Source organism: Ruditapes philippinarum, unplaced genomic scaffold (genome assembly GCF_026571515.1).
Source record: "Ruditapes philippinarum isolate M1 unplaced genomic scaffold, ASM2657151v2 ctg1907_1_1_1_1, whole genome shotgun sequence".
Lineage (NCBI taxonomy): Eukaryota > Metazoa > Mollusca > Bivalvia > Venerida > Veneridae > Ruditapes > Ruditapes philippinarum.
This window is the reverse complement of record NW_026867279.1, coordinates 43,248-65,118: the sequence shown is the minus strand read 5'-3', so window position 1 is coordinate 65,118 and position 21,871 is coordinate 43,248. Positions and strand designations below refer to the sequence as shown.

General features: G+C 32.7%; 1 protein-coding gene across 1 annotated transcript; it reads left to right on the top strand.

Annotated features, from left to right (window-relative positions):
* The first annotated feature begins 1,194 nt into the window (after nt 1-1,194).
* LOC132735494 (sodium-coupled monocarboxylate transporter 2-like) lies at nt 1,195-2,371 on the top strand. Its single transcript, XM_060722451.1, has 2 exons — nt 1,195-2,020; nt 2,051-2,371. Exons 1-2 carry the CDS (start codon nt 1,703-1,705, stop codon nt 2,366-2,368), a joined length of 636 nt encoding a protein of 211 aa, XP_060578434.1. The 5' UTR covers nt 1,195-1,702; the 3' UTR covers nt 2,369-2,371.
* Nucleotides 2,372-21,871: the final 19,500 nt, after the last annotated feature.

The following is a 21,871-nucleotide window of genomic DNA, read 5'->3' as shown; positions in this document are numbered from 1 at the left end:
TTCGAAAATACAATTATTGTATAATTGTAGATACAAAATGGCTTGTGATATAATTACCGAAGAAGAATACTCCCAGCTAAATCGTGGTAAGATATAATTTTCCATAAAACCTACGGCATATTGGAGTTTCAGTGACAGAAGAGTATAATTGTTTGTGAGTTACATCTTCTTGTTTGACATGTTCAAATGAAAATAGTACTTTTGTTTAGCAATGGGAATGTATCTAAGAAATATCTGTTTCTCATACCATTCTAGGTTTTATAAAAGTATTATATCATGAAACACTATTGTCGGATTTTTACTGATGGTAGTATTTAACATATTATCACTTCAATAGAATACCTATTAACATATATTAAAGCCTTTTCCTCTTTGTATTTGAACTTCTAAAGCATTTTCCCCTTTGTATTTAAACTTCTATACCTGATCCTCTATTTCCTGATTTAACCGTAAACGTTTTATCGTTATTTCAATGACATCGCTTTAGGACAGCTTGAACTTCGATATTTACTTTAGTCACCGTAACAAGATGGTTTGACCATGTGTGAAATTCAATGTAATCAACAGATAAAATCACACCACAGCATGAACCTACATTTTAGATCTTTCTTTTAAACCGTCTTATTACCAAAATATAATCTGACAGACAGTTGTGTTTAACCCCAAAAACTTTACTTGCTACATAAGTATTTGTTAAACATTTGTCATACTGTCATAGGGTATATATATTTATTACATTGTACTTGCAAATGTTTATTAACCTATACCTAACCTATACTTCCAATAAACTATCCTAGATTATATCATTTAAATACATACACATAGCAAATTATATCAGTTTGAAATGGTACTCATATGCAGTTATTGGTATTAAAAACTGCTTTTTGTTGAATTCGATTTACTTTTGAACGGGTATATAACTCCTTCCGCCTTTCTCCGCCATTATTCAAAACAATAACAAAGCCATTTTGTGCTATAAAATATATATCCATTTCTGTATTTACTCATTTATATAATTACAGGTATAAATGTTTTTTGTATTTATTAATATATACTCTAATGAATCATGTATTATATATGTCAGTAATTGTAATATTGTGTACTTAATTAAATAATGACTTTTGTATATGTACCATAAATTGCATGTTTACATAATAACAGGATCGTATCTTTTGTTGTGTTTGTATTCACTTCAACCCCAAATTTCCAATTGACACTGTATTCCTGGTTGAGCAGACCCGCGACAATACTATTCAGCAAACATCATTGTGCAGAATTCTGGAATAAAATATTAAAAAATGTTTGGAATAGTTGATTTCATAATTTTCTTTTTAACAATATTCGTTTCATTTTGTATCGGACTGTTCTTTGCTGTCTGGGAAAGGAAAAGAAATACAACCGTTGACTATTTTCTTGCTGGTCGAAAGTCGAGTACACTTCCAGTGGCACTTTCTTTTGTCGTAAGTTTCCAGTCGTCATTACTTGTATTAGGATTTCCAGCTGAAGGATATGCATACGGTGTTGGAATTGCTTATTATGTAGTTGGAATATTCATTGCCTATTCAATTGCAGCTGTTGTAATTGTTCCTGTATTTTATCCTTTAAAGCTTCTAAGCGTTTATGGATATTTTAATTTACGTTACGGTAACAATATACTACGTTATCAGTCGCTTGCATTTGGAATGGTCTATACAATTTTTACATGGCAACAGTTACAGTTGGAACATGCGTTGCTTTGCAAGTTGTAATGGGAATCCCTCCGTGGGGTACTATTCTTTTGTACACAATGGTAGCAGCAGTTTATACTTCGATTGGCGGAATCAAAGCCGTAATATGGACGGATGTGTTTCAATTGATAATAATGCTCGCTGGAATGATTGCAGTTTTAGTTAAATCTACAATTGACACCGGCGGTTCAGAAAGTGTCATGAAATATGCAAAAGAGAGATTTGATGCCACAGCTTTTCGATTTGACCCGACTATACGGTATCAGTTTTGGAACGTATCTGTTGGAACTATATCTGCGGTCTTGTAGATGACATTAACTCAGCCGGCAATGCAAAGAGTCTACTGTGTTTCCAGTGCAAAACAGGCCAGCCTTCTTTATTTCGTAGCTACACCATTTTTCATCTTACTTACTTTAATTGCAGTGTTTGAAAGACCTGTTTTATTTGGCTATTTCTCCGGTAAGGGGTGCGATGTTCTTGAAGCAGGTATTATAAACAACATGAATGCAATTGTACCCTTTGCTGTTTTAGACTTATTTCGAAACCAACCTGGACTAGCGGGGTTGTTTACTGCTTCATTATCAAGTGCTGCATTCAGCACTCTGTCGTCATGTCTAAGTAGTCTTTCAGCGGTTACATAATTATGAAGACATCATCAAAATCAACTTTCCACAAATGAAGCCTCTTACGGCAACAAGATTATCAAAATTAATTGTGTTACTTTACGGCATCTTGTCGATGGTAATATCATTTGCAATATTACACATTCCTGGATCTATATCGGTCATCTTCAACAGTTTCATGGGTTGTATGGACGGACCTCTGTGCGCAATCTTTTTGATGTCATTGCTTTGCCGGAGGCCAACAACAAAGGGTATGTCTATAGGTCTAATACTTGGATGTGCTCTTGTCTTTTGGATAAATGTAGGCGGAAATTTTACTACATTAGACCCGTATCCGTATCTACCACCAGGTCCAACAGACCAATGCTATTTATATCAAAACAAGTCAGCAGTTTATCCTAAAACATTAAACGATGATGTTTTGAACACAAGCAGTACATCCCAGCTGGCTATCATGACTCACGGTGAAGCTCCGACCACTACAGGCACTTTAAGGAATCCATCTTCATTGCAACAGTTTTATAGTATATCGTACATTCTTTACTCATTGATTGGGTTTTTATCAACAACATTCATAGGATATGCTATCAGTTTATGTACAGAAAAACAAGCGGATCTAGATGAGAGATGTATTTTCTTATTTAAGAAACATGTACTAGACGAGTTCTTTGTAAGTAAGCAAAATATTGGTGCAAATCTTCAATGTGACACAGCAACGCGTGAAGAAGAATCAAAACTTTTGTAAAGTACTTGCCTGTATTACAGTACTAATAAATATTAATATTACAAAACAACAAAAACATTTTTATCCTATGACATACTATTTTTAATAGTCAATCATAGCTGAATAACCTATATGTCTTATTTTTGCATTATATTAAATAAAAGTTTGTAAATGTGAAATGTATGCAAATATTTCTTTTACGTTTATAATTAATGATACATGTCGATTTAAAAGTGTTGTTGATGAAGGGATAAAGGTTTTTAATTCATTTTACCTATTTCCCCGATACACGATACTTGTTATAAACCGTAGAAAATTTAATTTGAGGCAACGAGGTATTTCAAATAGGATAGCTACTTAATGTAAGATCGGGTCGGGAGGTCAACGTAACAGGAATAAGGATATATATTCTGATGATATATGTAATAGAATGATATTAAGATAAAAAAATACATGTCTAAAATACATCTACATCTAATTTGATCAAAATTTTCAAGTTCTCTGACACTTGAAATCAAATTAACGACTGCCAGGATTTCCTCTCTTAAATAAATGCGATGCTACATATAATTTTGGAAGTTTTGCTGTTCTATAGTGACATATGCTTTTTATTTTCTTTGATTTCTATTGATGTGCTGTCTTGTTTAATTGTACAAAACGACTAAAAGGCACATTGCGTCGCTTATTGTATAACCCATTTTGTAATCATGAACCGGTCTTTTGTCAGCAATGAGTTTTGTGTTTGCAATCAATCTTTTTCGTGATCGGAATACAACAATATACTCTGGCAAAGTTATTTCTTACATTTGTTTCATGTAGAAAAAAGAAAAACCCACTAAAAAGTAAACAATCGATACACTTTACAAATGTATAGCTTATTATTTATATTCCTAATTTAAAATCGGAAATCCACTTATAAAACTCTGAAATAATGCATTATACTTAAATCAAGACAGTTGCATTATCAAATTATTCAAATATCTCTATTTAAATTATCAACACTTACATTCTGGTAAAACCAAGTTTATCAATAAAGAAATAATTTTTGCGCCATTATATTTTATAAAAAAGAACCATTTGTGCCGTTCATCAATGCAATTGGTTTTAGAATTCAGAAAAAACATTTAATCTTAAACGTGCAGATCATGCCGAAAGGTTTCTCATTATCAAATCAAATGATGGGTTTTAAAGGCACATTATGGCTCAGAAATCCGTATTTCTTTTAATCTTTAGAAATGTCAAATATGTGTTCAAAATGTTTAAATACACAAGATGGTAAACAACTGAGGAAAGTGGCGCTGAACGTGCAGTCATGGGTCATAAAGGTAGCAAAATGTAAACAAAGCAGTATTTTGACTACCAAACAAATACTAATTCACTAATTCACTAATAATTATACCAGTTGCCAAAATAGCCAAGTATGAAAAATATAGTTCGTCTATACTGCAAATGAATTTTTTTTTTCGAGACATTGAAACAAATTACAATCAATAAAAAACTTTTGAGAAATGCAAATGATAGAATTTCTGAGGCATTATGAGGCAAATCTGGTGCCGTTTCTAACTTTTTTCAGTATGTTTAAATCATTAACTTTTAGTTAACGCTACGCATCAAGGATCTAACGGTCACAATTTGGATTTCCCGCGACTTTTCAATAAGCTTATTATAATCAAAGTTATTGAAAGTGGATCAGTTGCTTCTTTTTTTTCGCCATTGCAGAAAAAGGAACATGTGCGTGTAAAGGATATTAAGGTTAAAACGAAAATGGCGGCACCCCTGTATTTTAGAAAAATTACACTGAATCATTGCTAAAATGCATAATATGATATAATATCCCGCAGAGATTATTTTCAAAAGATCTATTTAAATGTTTTTATAACACAAAATAACTTACTTTTCGATCTTGGTTGAAGATTTGAGTTTTGTATATTAAAATGATTTTCTTTAAACGGATGATTTGATTTGTTTGCTTAAAATTGCTTTCATTGAAAATCCAAATCTGCTAGAAAGCGACACAGAACTACTGAAATGTAAACATAAAAAAATTGTAACTTTTCTGATTGAATCCCACAAATGAAATCATTATTTGCATTGCAATATACCGTATACATAACATCTACACGAAAGTGTAATAAAACCTAAAACACAATTAATCTTCCGTTTGTTGTTATTTAAAATTGATTTAAACTTAAAGAACAAATAGATTTAAAAACAAAGAAGTCAGATTTTCTGATGTTATTTATTGTTTATCATTACCAGTATAAATAGTAAAAATATTAAAGGCAGCCGAATAATATGTTTATCCCCCCGCTAAACGCTACATGTAAATACTTATCTCCTTACACCAACCTGTGGCTTTTTATTCAAATATAATTGACTTGTATAATTCAGAAATATGTCTGTTTCTAGTCGATTAGTTCAAGATTTAGGTGTGCTTTTTACTTTTATTAATTGAAATGTCGTTTCTGCGAGAATATAAAGACATATATGCAGCTAATCACATTTCTATATTGAGTGAAAATGAAATTTCCACTACGTGATATTGTTTCAATTGAAAAGTGAAAGCCAGGAGGGAGCAAATGGCATATTAGTTGATCGTCAATTACGTTAAATAAAATACTCTGTAGTACTGTAGTGCCAACTGGTCGTGCTAATTGTCAGATAATAAATACCTACCATTCATTTGAATTTACACGTCGAGACTTATATGAAATGATAATAATTTCTGTTTCTTTATGGAGCTACTAATCTGAAACTTCATAAATACATATGAATCATTGAAGACAAGTACCGTGTATAAGAACCGTAGCTCTCGTTTTCGTAACTTTGACGTTAATGCCCTTTGTATTTTTGCATACTAGAGCGTAATTAGAAATGATTCGAGCTGCTTTGCATCATATCACATTTTAGGAATATCTATTATTCTCTTTTGGATAATTTTGAGTTTTTGCTTTTAGCAGTTGTTCAAGTTTACATCCGGGGAATAATACAAAATCTTGGACGTTTTTAACCTTAAATTTGCTCAAATAGATAAATCATACCTTAAGTAATGCTGTGCCTTAAAATCATATCTCTCTGTTGTGCAATTTTGGAGTTATTAGACGGCGCGTGCACGCTCCGTCTAGTACATATGCATGTGTCCGTATAGCAATGGGGAAAATTTTAGACTTGATTTTGTGCATTTTTGTTTTGTTTTAACAAAATCACATTGTTTTCAAATTTTCCAATAAAAATAACTTTTCTGATGTACAACATGTCAAAGAGCTTTTGGGGATTAAAATAAACGTTTAACTGAAAGTGTTATTGTCATGTTTGAATATCATATTCTTTTTATTATAATTATCTAATTTTATCTACCTAATAAATAACGTGCCAATGAGCCAGTCTATAGTCGATCGTTCTAAAACTTAACCGTTGAGAGAGGTCACGATTGAAGCAGTGTCACTCACATCATTTGCTCCGCCTCTGTTGGCGTTCGTCTCCGTCTTAAATTGTCGCCAAATTCAATATGCTAGCATTTAGTCTCCGTTGACGGGGGTGGGGGGGGGAAGGAAGGAACCAGGACAATTATGATCAATATAACTTGACGAATTATTAAATTACAAGTTACAAAGCCTAAACCACGTCCACCATCAGAGAGGCGTTTCTCCCTAAACCCTTAGCTCAACACAGACCTGTCTATATAGTCTAATGACGGCAAGGAAGAAGAGGTATCACTAAAATACGCAACGGAGATTTTTTTGGCGCTACGGACGCAGCGGAAATATATTTTGCCAAACAGGCAAAACGTGTGCGACATGTACTTCACTAAAATAATTAACATTAAAGTTATAAAACAGATTAACTGAATGAAAAAGTACGTTAATTTTAAAACGTACCACAAATATTTGAATAGGTTATTTTGAAGGATTCTGTGGCCGACGATTGTTCTTTTGCCTAGATTTTTTATTACATTTTGTGGTCCCATACCTAGATTCTAGGCGAATATGCAATCTTTTGTTTATTCAAGTAGTTTAATCTTTTATAAATAAGTTAACAATACGTAACAAAGAATTGATTATATATATATATCAATTTATTTATAACTCTTATTATATATCATAGACATGTAAAATAACTGACAGTTCGTCCTCAAAATCATTCGAACATTATGCAATTCGCACCAATATTTAAAAGGACATATTCTCGGCACATATTGTCTTGAATTTATTTTAAGCTTACCAATCATTTCAATTTCACTTGTTATCCATTTTTTTTGCTTCAATCTTTGTCGCAACAGACAAACATTTCAGAATTTCAGACACATACCAAGAACATGGAGAAAAAATTAATTAGTGCTTCGGATATTCAACTGTTTGTTTGTTTCATTGTACGCCATTGTATTTCAGTCATATAGGCGGGTAGTTTCCTAACCATCGTTCCTGGAGAGTTACACCAGTACTAGACTACCTTCCTCCGCGCTAAACTACCAAAGCATCTCCCGCGGATCGGACCCACGCCAGAGAGGTAACTGGATTAGAAGTCATCGACTCTAACCCCTCGACCACGGAGGCGGTCAAATTCAACTGTAATAGAGAACGTTTTTCAATTCTGATTTTGTACATTACCTGTGACTGTTCACATCATTTGGCTTTGATGTGCAGCAATAACATTTAACTTGTTGTCATTTGAAATATAACTTCATTTTCGTGTGGGACATTATTCAGTTTAAGTATTTAACGTTACGAGGGAAGGCGATATTTCTTTTTGCCAGAGGCTTTATTACTTCACAGAAATTAATACGTACGTTCAGTTTTTACTGAAAGAACCTTTTCCCTAACAAGGAATTTGTTAGTGTAAAGCCATGCTAAGCGACAAATCCATTAAACTGTGGTAAGCCATTACGCTGTGTATATCACTAAACTACGGTGTCTCGTAGGGCGCATCGCGACGCAAACATTACTCGAAGCAAAGAAAACACGAAATTACGAGGGTGAAAACTAATTACGATGATAAAAAAAACGAAGGTACGAAATTTTATCGAGTTTTCACCATCGTCATCTTCTTGTTTCAACTTTTCACCACCAATAAAATATTTTTCATCATCGTCCTTTCGACATTTCAGCATCGTGGTTTCGTTCTTTCGACTTTTCACCATCGTTGAATTTTTCGTTGATCGCTACTGCACTTATAAGCGGATTTAATGATGCGTTTGACTAGTCTATAGATTTGTGTTAAATGATATATAAAGATATTTTGTTAACATTATCAGGATTAATATTCATGACACATGTCCATGTGAAAAAGGTTATTAAGGCGAAAAATTCAACATTACGATTAAGATTTTACGACAGAAGTTCATATAAAAGGTATCTAAGGTTTTAGAAACCCGACACTTGTCATTACAATACTGACATTGACTGTAGAGAATTTAATATGTTTTTTTTTCTTCTAAAGAAATCACCAATGCATGAATCGGATGATATTGAAACATGACAGTCTCATAAAGTTACTGTCATGTTCAATAGTAGTATGCAATAGATCGAATATCATGATAAACAATTTATTACGTCATGCTTTTAACTTTTAAGTGGCAAGTTTACTTCAATTAGTATAACGTTAATACCGCTTTTGGCATGCTGGTTGTTTATTATATTTTGTAATCAGAACTGGTCCATTGTCAAGAGAAGAGTATATATTTCAGTTTCATCAATCGGTTTAAGTAACACCTTGACCCTTGGCAAGTCTTCAACATCAGATCACGTGACAATTCAGAAGTAAGATCATATACATTTCACGCGTGTCGTTTGTTTAAATGTTTTTTTTTTCTTATGCAAAAGTAAACCATTTTTTCATTTTTAAAAGCTCCCCCGGGAAAATTGGGCCTTCGGGGTTTAAAGGCTTTTAGGGTCTTTCCGCCCCCACACTTTGTTCTTTAAACCCACTCAAAGGGGGGTTCCACATTGTACCCTTCAATCTTTCATAAAAACTTTTTTCGGGATGCTTATTTTAGTTAAAAAAAAATCGGGAGGGGAGTTCAAAAACCAGGGGTAAATTTCAAAATGAAAAACTGGGGGTTCCAAAGGAAAAGCAAAAAAAATAGAAAAACCTTTTAAAAACCTTTTAAGGGGGTCACTTTTTTTCCCCTTAAAAATAAATCTTTAAAAACTTGGTCAGGAGGGCCTTAAATCTTGGCAAGGGCCGGTTTAATTTTTTAACAGGGGCCCCCTTTTCTCGAATAAAAAAAAAAACTGGGGGTTCACGGGAAGCTAAAAAGACCCACCCCCCTGGGGCGGGGGTTTTAGGGCCCAAAAAATATTTTACCTGTGGGTTTTGATTAAGGGGTTTGAGTTATTAAAGGCAAAAACCTTTTCCTTTTTAAAAAGGTGATATTTCCCTTTAAATTTTTTGACCTTTGGTTGGGCCCCAAAATAAATGGGGGGTTTTTCCAAACCCCCAATTTTTTTTAAAAATCATCCTATAAAATTTTGGAATACTGTCGCCGAATAAAATTTTAATTTAAATGCCCCGGGGAAAAACCCTTTTTTAAAGTTTTAAGCAAATAGGTGGAACCTTGGAAACCCTTTGATCTTGGGGAACCCCCAAAAAAAATTCAATAGGGGAATCTTCTACCCCAATTTATGGACCAATTTTCATCCTAATGAAGTTTTTAAAACTTGAGTGGGCCAAATTTTCTGGAACAATGACAATGTATTTATTTCGTAATTTATAAGGGGGCATTCAGAGGCCCAAAAATTACAAATCAGGAATTTCCAATTTTAAACAAAAAGGGAGTGAGATATACATATATATAATAAACATAAATTATGAGTATATTTTACAAGTAATAAGTATAATGGTAATATTGAATATTTAAGTTGAAAATAAAGGTAATATTAATTAAACATATAATGTACAAATGCCAATATGATTAATACCAGTGTTGAAGAGGTAGCTATTAATTTAAGATATATTATTTAAACATAAAGGTATGGTTACATAGAGAAACGGTCGTTTCAACAAATGGAGTAACTAAAATTCATGGCACATAAAAATAAATTAAAAAACATTACAATATACATGTTTAAATTTTGTTCAGTTATTTGAAGTTTTCTTCAATTATTTGCTTCATAGATAAATTTTGCCAATTTTCTAATATTGTCTTTCGCTGTTTCTGACATGATAGTATTAAAGCGTTCATTACTATTTACAATCACATTCCAATTACAAAAGTTTAAATATATAAGTGTTTGTGTCTAAGGTCGTTTTACAGCTGACAGTCAATCAAAAAATGCACTTCATTTTCCACAACATACACATTACGTTTAAGACAAAATGAACAAAATCTAAATTCTCTGTCAAAATTTAAGTGCCTTCCTGTTTCAATTTTCAAGTCATGGCCACTGCATCTAAAATTTGCTAATGCGCGTTTATATGCATAAGGCATACTCAGTGACAAATAACATTCGTCAGAAATAGATGTTTTATAAATTCTGTAACTGATCGCTTTTGGTGATGAATTAATGTCAGACATTATCTTTTGTCTTCAGCAGTCTTAGACTCGTGTTCTAAATACTTGCATGAATGTATAAAATTTCCGACTCCGTCTGCTGTCCATGCGCAACCAAGGCCTAATTGAAATAACATACGTTTAACATGCGTTGCCCATGTGATTCGTCCTTGTTCATCTAAGTTTCTAAGCATAATATAGCATAATATAGTCTTGGTAACCGATATTGTGGCATTTCCGTTAATTTCAGCCAGTACTTAACACATTTAGACATATATCTTATACTAATTGGAAGGCGTCCGCATTCACTAAGGGCGAAGAAACTTGCAACGTTTTGATTTAAACATGCTAACCTTTTGCAAAATGATATATGCACATTTTCGATCTGTCGACATGTGTTATATCCCCAAAATGTGTTTAACCATAGCATCAAATAGTTTGAAAGCATCATTAACACTAAAATAACCAAAATGTTTCTGATAAGCATAAATAACATTAACAGCCTTGGTCGCCTGTATGGCTAGTACATCTTTCGTTTTAGTCCATGAGAGTTTCGGGGTAAAGTATGCTCCTAGGTAACAATTGACATCTTCTATTTCATTTTCATTATACATCCAATGCTCATATTGTCTTAGTGGGCCGCCATTTCTGAAAACGATAATCTTAGATTTATCAAGGTTTATACACCTCCCAGTTTTCCGCACAATAATAACTTTATTTCATTTATTTGTCTTTGGAGATTTATATAGCTGTGTCGGCAAAACTGGAGACATCATCAGCAAATAACAAACAATATAGCTCTCCTGAATGTTGTGAGATAGTGATTCCATTTTTACATTTATTATTTAAGTATTTCACAAGGTCATTTATGTATAGGTTAAAAATGATTGATGACGTCACACAACCTTGTTTTTTTTCCTTTGGCGCATTCAAAGAAATCAGTCAATCCGTTCATCGTAGGACCTGATACTTTTACACATGATCGGAGTTGAGAATAAATATTCCGGAATAACGTTAGAAATCTGCCTTCAGGGGATATTCTCTTCCTTTCTAAACTTTCCCATATTTTTGAAATGTACACAATTGTCAAAGGCCTTAAAAAAGTCAACGTAAAACACATATAAACGTCTTCTTGATTTACTAATATATTTTTTGTACTATAGATTGAATATTAAAAATGTTATCAATAGTGGATTTTCAGTTTTACGGTAATAGTGACCTTGACCTTTAACCTTGTGACTTCAAAATCAATAGGGTCTTCTACCCAATATGGGCAATCATCCTGTGAAGTTTGAAAACTGTGGGACAAATGGAACTTAAGTTATGCTCCGGAAAAACATTTTCAGTTTTACGGTAATAGTGACCCTAACCTTTCACCTTCTGACCCCAAAATCAATAGGGGTCTTCTACCCAATATGGGCAATCATCCTATAAAGTTTGAATACTGTAGGCCAAATGAAACTTCAGTTATGCTCCGGAAAACCAAATTGCTAACGGACGGACGGACGCCTGGGGGTAAAACATAATATGCCCGAAACACTCTAGTGGTCACATTTTTTTACTCGATCATCATCAAACTGTGTCAGGATGCTTGATTTGGTAATTGCTGGGATGAGTTTGAACATGGGTCATCTCGGATAAAAAACTAAATCCACAGGAGCTTAAAATAGAAAAAACATAGTTAACACTCTAGTGGTCACATTTTTGACTCATTTATCATCAAAACTTGGTCAGGATGTTTTTTTAGTAAATGCTTAAATGAGATTAAACATGGGTCATCTCGATTGAAAAACAAGGTCACAGGAGCTAAAAAAATAGAAAAAACTTTGTTAACACTCTGGCGATCACATTTTTTACCTAAATCATCATCAAGACTTGGTCAAGATGCTTTTCTAGGTAATAGCTCGGATTGAGTTCGAATATATTGGTCATTTTGGATGAAAAACTAAGTCAAAGGAGGTAAAAATAGAAAAAAAACTTTCTTAACAATCTAGCGGACACATTTTTTACTCAATCATCATCATCAAACTTGGATGCTTTTTCAGGTAAATAGCTTAGATGATTTCGAACATGGGTTATCTCGGATGAAAAAACTAGGTCAACGTGAGCTAAAAAATAGAAAAATCCTTGTTTGACACTCTAGTGGTCACAATGTTGACTCGATCATCATCAAACTTGGTCAGGATGCTTGTCTAGGTAATTTGCTCGGATGAAAAACTAGGTCACAGGAGCTAAAATCTTGTTAACACTCTAGTGTCACATTTTTTTTAATCATTTATCATCAAACTTGGTCAGGATGTTTGTCTAAGTAAATGCTCATGGGTTATCTCGGATGAAAAACTAGGTCACAGGAGCTAAAATAGAAAAATCTTGTTAACACTTCTAGTGGCTACTGTTATGATCAAAAATATTCCTGGGAAATAGGTCTGAAAGTTTGTTGATGATTTCTAAGTTTCAAGTGTGAATATTGGTCGCCTATTTCAAAAAAACTTGGTCACACTGCCCAAATATGAAAAAAACCCTTGTTAACACTCTAGTGGTCACATTTTTGACTCACCTGTCATGAAATTTGGTCAGAATGCTTGTCTAGGTAATTGTTCGGAGCGAGTAAGTGCGATGGGTCAGGTGAGCGATCTAGGGCCATCTTGGCTCTCTTGCTTTAAATAATTCTGGTTAGTTTATAATTTTGCATTCAGCAACCCTTTTCATTTGAGAAATACAGCTAAATGAATTTTTAAATGAAAGAAAAGTTTTTTTAAAAAAACTTCAAAGTCCTCACGGTAACCAAAAGTCATGCTGTGGGGCTACATAACTTGTCTGGATATTAAATTCTTTTGGCGTTCAATCATGCGCTCTATCGTGAATCAGCAGACATTTTGTAAAACATTGTCGAAGTTTTAACGGCTAAAAACTAATACAGTAAATGATCAAACGTCTTTTTAAATTTATCATATATATGTACACAAATCTTTTTTCTCTATATAATCCCCAGAAAAGTTATAAGAGAGAACAAGCCGGCAAAGAATGAGTCTATTTTAAACAAGACCTTTTTCGAGCTCTTTGCACTATATGAACCATTTACTAAGCCGTATTTTGCAGTGAATTTAGTTGGCAGTCTAGTTTTTCTTTTTCCGTTTTCCGCATTATTTTCTCGCTACATCACCTTTTTTTTAATTTTGTAATATAATAAGCGTTACCCTTGAACGTTACGATCATCCTCGGAAACCCAGGCTATTTACCGTATGTGTAATATACGGAATGTGTACCGTGGGTTCCGACCATGGACAACGATGTACGATATGAAAAAATAAGTGGGTTTTCAATTTGTTTGTTTAGGATTTTTACGGGCAACGTCAACACATAACTGGCCATATCGTGCCGAATGCTAATAATAGGCTTTAAAATATTATGTAAAAAAAATTGTAAATAACAATAGAAATAGAGCCAATTAGATCCTAGGGAATACAAGTTTATCTCTTTAAATAATCAATTATGTTTTTTTGATGAAATTGTTATTAAAAAGTTCTTTGAGTGAATTTACAGAAATAAAATCTATTACGGGCGCTGTGAAAAATCATGACATTCAAGAAGAAAATGCTTGACAGTAAAATTTTTATACAACCTACACAGAAGGGCATTGTCATTTGTGAGGAGATAAGAGTGGGTAATTTAGTGTGCTCCAATTCGGCATCGAAAAGGGAACTGTTTGATCACGGCGGCTTGACAGAGATGGTGATATTCAAGAGATGGGTTTATATCGTGAAGTTTTATTAAAAAAACGGCATTGTCCCAATTTGCTTTCCATTCAGCTGATACGAGTTTTTTTTATAGCCGGTCCTAAAAATCACAAGCAGGTAACAATAAGTCAGTTTTTTGAAAAACTTAAATGATTGTTAGCTAAAGCATCTACTTTTTTCATTCCTCGTATTCCTACATGGCTTGAATCCAATATAATTTAACATATTTTGTTTTTAGTATATCATGAAATCGTAAAAGAAGTTTCTTTACTGATATTGTCAGATTTTTTTATTTTAATGATATTAAAACAGAAAGGGGCGAGTCAGAAAAATATCACAAATTTATCGTGGGTATGCTGTGCTAATGTAAAATGACAAATGCTAAAATCGATAGCTTTTGCTTCAGCAGTAAAAATTGATGCATTATCTGGTAACCTCATACTAGATGTAAAAAAATTTATTTTCAACACAGCCGCACCTACATTTTCAACCTTCTTTTGAACCGTCCGTATAAATATGTATAAAATCTTCATGTTCTTCCTTAATTGCTAGAAACTTCTCTTTGAAATATTCTCAGGTGAATTTGATGCCCCTTTTTTATAATTTGAAAGGTTAATATTTTTTCGCGGGGAATTATAAGTCCAAAAGGTGGAACATCCTCATCGTCATTTTGAAGGATACTGTCTGGATTAATTTTAAGTTTTTCTAAATCATCTTTTTAAACGAAAGGCCTAATGGTTTTTAATTTCCATTGGTTGTTAAATCAAATTTTTCAGTAAAACTTGGTTTTTGAAAATAATATTTTTTAGCTGGATTTTTTTCCTGATTAGATGAAATTCTAGTTGCATATTGAAGTGATAGCTTTTTACGGACGAAGATAAAGCGATGGTTCCCCAGCTTCCGGCATATAGACTTTCTACAGGTGAGGTGCGAAAGCACCTAAAGTAAACGTTAAACCTGTGGTGATGTATGTATCTAGCATTGAAGATATGATTTTCTTGCTAGACCCATATCTACAGAACCATAATCTTATTTGATCGGACAAGACTTCATGTATAATTCAGTAATGTGGAAGAATTTGATCCCCAATTTGTACTTGTAAAAAACCTTAATAAATTTAAAGCTTTTAGGCATTTAGTTTTCAAATGTTTAATATGTGGTATAAAAGAAAGTTTTTTATCAATATAAATTCCTAGAAACTTAGCTTCATCAACTACTGGAATTTTTAGAAAAACCAGATATGTAAAGTTCAGGGTCATTATGTTGTTTTCCGCAGGTCGGCAGAAATGAACACATTGAGTTTTTGACTTTGAAAATTTAAACCCATTTTCTATTGCCCACTTCTGAATTTTATCTAAATTTTGTTGAAGTTGCCGTTCAATTGTTCTCATACTTTTCGATCGATAGCAGATAAGAAAATCGTCTACATATAAAATTCCTTTTGAGATTAAAAGATGATAAAATATTTCATTTATGATATCAAAATGCAATGATTTCTTGTTTGAATGCACATATATAATGATCAAAGCCGATATACTGAAACTCGCATTCAGTTATTTCTTTCAGTTGGCTTGACGCTATGTTTGGAATGCACAAAGTAAGTGATCCAAATAGAGATAGTAACACCTGCATTAGGTGTTATCGTTCAGGTGGTATTAAGCTATTTACGTCGGGTGGGTGTACACCAAAGTGTAGCAGAATTGGGCGACGTCCACTTATTTAAAAGGATTAGGTATGTGTATAACATTACAAATTTTGAGTTATTATAATTTAATAGCAAGAAAATAACAAAGGCCATTTTCTCTAGTGAATTTTAGTTATTTTTACATTTTTTTTATTTCCTTTTTTTAAACATTAAAACAGCAATTAATAATTGCATTGGATTTTAACTATAATTTATTGTTTATTCATTTACGATTAAATTAATTTTGAGCAAAATGTTTGAATTTGATCAAGATGCTTTGTTGTCCCTTCATATATATTTTTTCAGCGGTATTTTTTCTTGCTTTTGCACGGCAAAATAAAATGGGAAAATATTTTCAAGATTCTGGACACCATGATGCAGCTTGACAACAATGTTTTACTGCATTTAAATATAGCAGAAGTGACAATTTATAAAACAGTCTTTCAACTTATATGATGAATAAAATTTCTCATTTGATGAACATTTAATTAGACTAAGAAACAAAGTTGTATTTAAATGTCAAGCATTTGGCTAGTAATTTTTAACAACAATTTTTAACTTCCATTGATTTTAAACAATGTGTCAATGGTTATTAATTCTTCCGTTTAACTGCCATGTTCAAATAATCTCGGAATTGCTCATAAAATGAATCAATAAAAAAAACTTTGTGCAAGATACCCTTAATGTTCTTAAATCAATAATACTAAGATCAAGAAAAAATCATAGACATAATGAAAAATGTAAGAAATGGATGAAAAACAACAGGTCTGTAGAGCTTAATTCTTTATTATTGTCAAAGATACCAAAGACTGTAATTAGCACCCTTTCCTATTTCCAATAAGGCTAGAAATCTCCTTGAGAATTTAGCACTGGCAGCTAAAACAGTACTGAAAGAAAATGAAGAGCTTAAACGAGAACTTAAAAATGTTATTAATGACAATGAGAACTTAGAAACGACAAACAAGTCAATCCTAAAGCAAGTTATCATAATCATGAATACGCTAGATGAGAAATAAAAATACAGCCATGCATGTAAGTACAAGCAAGAATGTTCTAAATTAGATTTGGAAGATGACGAATGACAAAAACGAAAAGGTTTGATGCAGCTGCAGAAAAGGTACATTGAAGTAAATTACTTCCATTCACAATGCAGAAGAAATTTACAAAAGTAATCAAAAGTAGCGATAAACAAATTGAAATGAAAACAAAACATAATAAAAGAAAAGGGAGATAAGGGTTTCAAAATAATGCATCTAGAAAGGAAATTGACTGGTTTGATATAGAAATAATAATAATAATAGAAATAGAAATACCTTATGTAAAAATGAAAATAATCAAACACAAAATTAGAAATAGAAGAAATGTATTTTAAAATAAAAGAATTAGAACAAATGAATTCATTACGCCCGGACCCAGATATTGAAAAGAGGGAAAATTTTGAAGTAAAATAAGGGAAACAATAATGCCTCCTGTAACTGAGTGTTAGCAAAGTAACTGAAGCAGTAACATTTATGGGAAAACGTTATCACGCTTACCAAGCACTGGTGTAAGGAAAAGACTAATATTAGAAGCAAAATGGGTTGAAAATGCTCGTAAAGCAGAGACTACACTAAATGATATAATATAAGGAAAAACAACAATAAAACAAGAGAAATCAAAAATATAACGCAATGTTAGTACACGTATCAAGTACTATGACAGATCAAGGATCAGACAATCATGCTTTTAATGAAACACTATTGTGCATTCAAATGTTTGCAATTGAAAAAAATATTATTTAAGTTTATCATAATCATCTTTTAAACGAATGCCTAATGGTTTAATTTCTTTTTATTTGTTAACAAATTTTTCAGTATAACTTGGTTTGAAAATAATAATTTTATTTGGATTTTTGCTATCTGATGAAATTCTAGTTGCATATTGAAGTGATAGCTTTTTTCGACGAAGATAAAGCGATGGTTTACTTATAATCAAAACTCAGTTTCTTTTGAAAGAAACCTCACATCATCTAGGACATCCTCATTTTTCTTATAATTTTCACAATTTGACTGTTTACACACGAATAAATCATTTAGAACGTGTTTTCTAAACGAAAACAAGCATCTTTCATCAATCGTATCTTGCCGTTTAGTGCAGAAGCTAACAGCTAAACCTACACAGATTGTCGTACAGAAGCCAATTAAGGAATACAGTGTATACGATATACTGTATATTGTATGGAGAAGTGATGAAGAACTATCAGTTTCATTAGGCAGCAGGCGATGAAGTAAATGTCATTGAAAACGGAATCCCATTCAAAGACATTGACGTCGTGCTGGCATTATAAAATTTTAGTGTGTCTTCTGTCATAACATCTGTTGAGTTGAGATATGAAGAACACTCGTCAAATTGGACCATGCGCAAGGTATGGATACGGCGGAACGTCAGAAAAATTACTTCCGATGATTTAGCCAACATACAAGTCCACATCCGCATGCAAGTCCAATGGATATTCCTGTTGTTGTTATTCTACGACACATTAAAGATGCAATAAAAAGAGCACAGACAGGACCGTCCATACAACTTGTGTAAATGCGATGAAGATAGCTGATATGGAGCGCCGGGAATGTGTAACATTAAGAACGAAAGAGCGATCGCAACTATACCGTAAAACACACGAAAAATCTTTGCTATTCTTGTTGCATGACAAGGTGAGATCTGTCTGAAATGAACCTTTATAATGTCCTCGTATGTTATAGCAGATAAACTACTCAGACACGACGACAAAGTCTTAATCCTGGCACTTGAAAAGGCAAGCTGTAAATAATCCCTGCTAAACTGGTTGGTTTTATGAAATAGTTCAAGAACAGCAAATGGTACAATAAAAAGGCAGGGGGGGTGCTTTTTACATTGTCAATGATTCCTGCTTCGAGTATGTCACGGGGCCCTTTATTTCAAAAAAATTAAGGGAACAATTTTAAAATTTTCTTCAAATTTTTTCCCATTTTTACGCCCCAATCATAGTTTTAAAATGGTGGGCTTTTTAACAAATTAAAGCCGCCCCCCTGGTTTTCCCAAAGTTTTTTTATTGGAAAAAATATTTTTGGGCCATAAAAATTTGGGGGGCGGGGGCCAAAGAAAGGGGGTTAAATTTTTTTAAAGGGGGCCGGGGGGAAGGTTTTAATTAATTTCCAAAAATTAAACAGGGGGTTTCCAAAAAAATTTTTTTTTCTTATGGGGTTAAAATAAATTTAAAATAAGGGGGCAAAATTGGGGAACCTTAATTTTTTGGGGGGCCAACCAAAAAAATAAAAATTTTCCGGGGGAAAACCCAAGGTTTTTTAATAAATTTTTCTAAAAAGGGGGGAACCATCCCAAGCGGCCCTGATTAAAGTTGGGGGAAAACGTGGGGTCCAAATTGGGGGCCTTAATAAAAACCCGATAAGGGAATTGTTTTTTTTTTAATTGGGGGCCCTGTCCCCAAAGGGGATAAAAACCAAACAATATTTTCCAAAAAAACGAATGGGGGAATTTACCGGGGGCCCCCCCAACTTGCAAAAGGCAAACCCCGGGTGCCCCCTGAAAGGATGCCAAAAATAAAATAATGTATAAAAAGATCCCAAGCCCAAGTCCCTATAAAAGGTAAAAAAAAATTTTTTTTTCCCCTTTTTTGGCAGATTTGAAATATTCCCCCATAAACACCTGATCAGTTTTTAACGGAAACATTACTGGTACAAAAAAATCTACGGGGGCTGCAAAAGTGTAGCCAACACATGTGCCAATGGGCATATACACCAGACCGACACCGGTAAAAACATAACTCTCGGCGGGGAAAATCCTATAAGACTACCAATGAGGACAGGAAATACTTACTGCTTTAAGGAAATTGCAGCAGGCAAATGCTTAGATTTTCGACTGCAAGGAAATAATAACGGGTCGTTTTTCGTCTCCTTTTCCGAGACAGCGAAAAATATCCCCCAATTTACACAATGAAATAAAATATTGTTTAAAAAATAAATATAGTAGTCCGTTAATCCCAAAACATTGTTTTTTTTTATTTTCTACGTATTAAAGGTATATACTTTGTTTCATAATGCAACTTATAGATTGAATTATCATCACAAATATATCATCGACCAAAGCGCGATTTATATGCTTTTAGTGATTGATGTAAGTCTTTACAGAACACTTCATATGTTTAGAAAGAAACAACAACAACAACCTTAAAAAAACATATCTCGTCAAACGAAATCGAAATGCACTATCCAAGCGTGAAATATTTATATTATATATTTATATTTATATTAAACACATAATCATTAATTCTATACATATATGCAGAACTTAAACTTTTAGGCTGTATTGACTTATACAAAAACTACACATCAAACTATTATATTTTTACCCCGCTTAAAATGGCTTTAGAGATAAGTAAATGACTGAAAAGATAAATAGATATGATCAATAACAATATCAAAAGCGCAGACTGCAGTGAGAGAGTGCAGATGAATGAGTGTAGTATGTAAAATGAATTATTTTTCTTTTATGATATGTTCTGTTTTTTAATTTGAATTCATTTATAGTTATATGTTTATATACCCATGCTGTAAATACAATGTTTATATTTGATCAATAAAAAAAAAAAAAAAAAAAAAAAAAAAAAAATTCTATATTTAAAGTACATCAATCAAAACTTTTCAATCATGATAAGTGGATAATGTTGTGCATTTGTGTGTAAATAAGCTTTAGAAGGAAAATCAAAAAACTAAAAATGATGAACGTTGGACCTACTGTAGCTGTTAAAAACGGAAGAGTTTTACAAGCATTTACCAACCTTGTCGTAGGTGATAGAAGACTATGACATTTAATGTCACTCTATGTTTTCTTAATATCAATTAAAGTTGTTTAAACACTTTTTTGTCATAATCATATTCATAGGGGGGTATCGACTTCACAAAATTCATGTCCCAAGCTCACTGATTCTGTTCATCTGGTATGTAAAGCATATCGACTCACGCTACTTGATTTTTTTCTTTAGCTCAAGCGGTCTCTTTAATAGGGCAAATAAAATTAATATGAGCAAACTTTTTAAGGTAGAACACTCCTAATGGGCACTATAAGGAACTGTAAGAACAGTTATATGCCTTAAAGATCACCTGTACGGAAAATTTATCCAAAAACTACTGTGTGTTTTATGAGTTATGGACATTTTTCATAACAAAAATTTTGTTATTAGAAGGTTGTTTTTTTTTTTTCAGAAATGTGAAAACTCTAAAAATCTAAAATTTTATAATTATGGAAAATGTTTTCCTATTGCTCATTGTTAAGAAACAAATAATTACATTCATGTTACAAATTAAACGAGCAAAATGACTGTTTCTTAACAAAATGTTTTTAATATGAATAAAAATGTAACCCTACCCCACCCACTTTAAACACTCATTTGACCAGTTTCCTATGTAAAAAGCCTCATTGTAAAAAGCCTCATTCAAAACATTTACCTCATTGAGGGGCTGTTTTCAAACTTTGAAAATATCTGGTACCATATTTGCTATAAAATTTTGCATTATTAAGCAAATAAAAACCTGCAATAATCATAAAATTAAAATCAAACACTTTTTTCTTCAAAAAGGGATCTGAGAGATACATAAAAATGTTAAAAAGAAAAAAAAAGAATGAAAAAAAAGTTGCCCCCTCTGGGATTTGCACCCACGCCCCTCAGTTTCAATGCAGTTGACAGTGATTCTAGCCTGTTTGAATACTCGTCAAATTTAAGATAATGCATTAGGGGTATACTATCTTAAAACAACTTTAGGAATGCTACAGACCAAATTTGATGATCATCCATCCATTAAATTGTGATAAAATTTGACTATGACTGTCTTTCGGAACTGCGAGTTTTTGTTAC

Coding starts and splice junctions, on each gene's coding strand:
- LOC132735494 (XM_060722451.1), top strand. CDS start 1,703: ATGGCAACAGTTACAGTTGGAACATGCGTTGCTTTGCAAGTTGTAATG. Junction 2,021..2,050: donor ACGTATCTGTTGGAACTATA/TCTGCGGTCTTG, acceptor ACATTAACTCAG/CCGGCAATGCAAAGAGTCTA.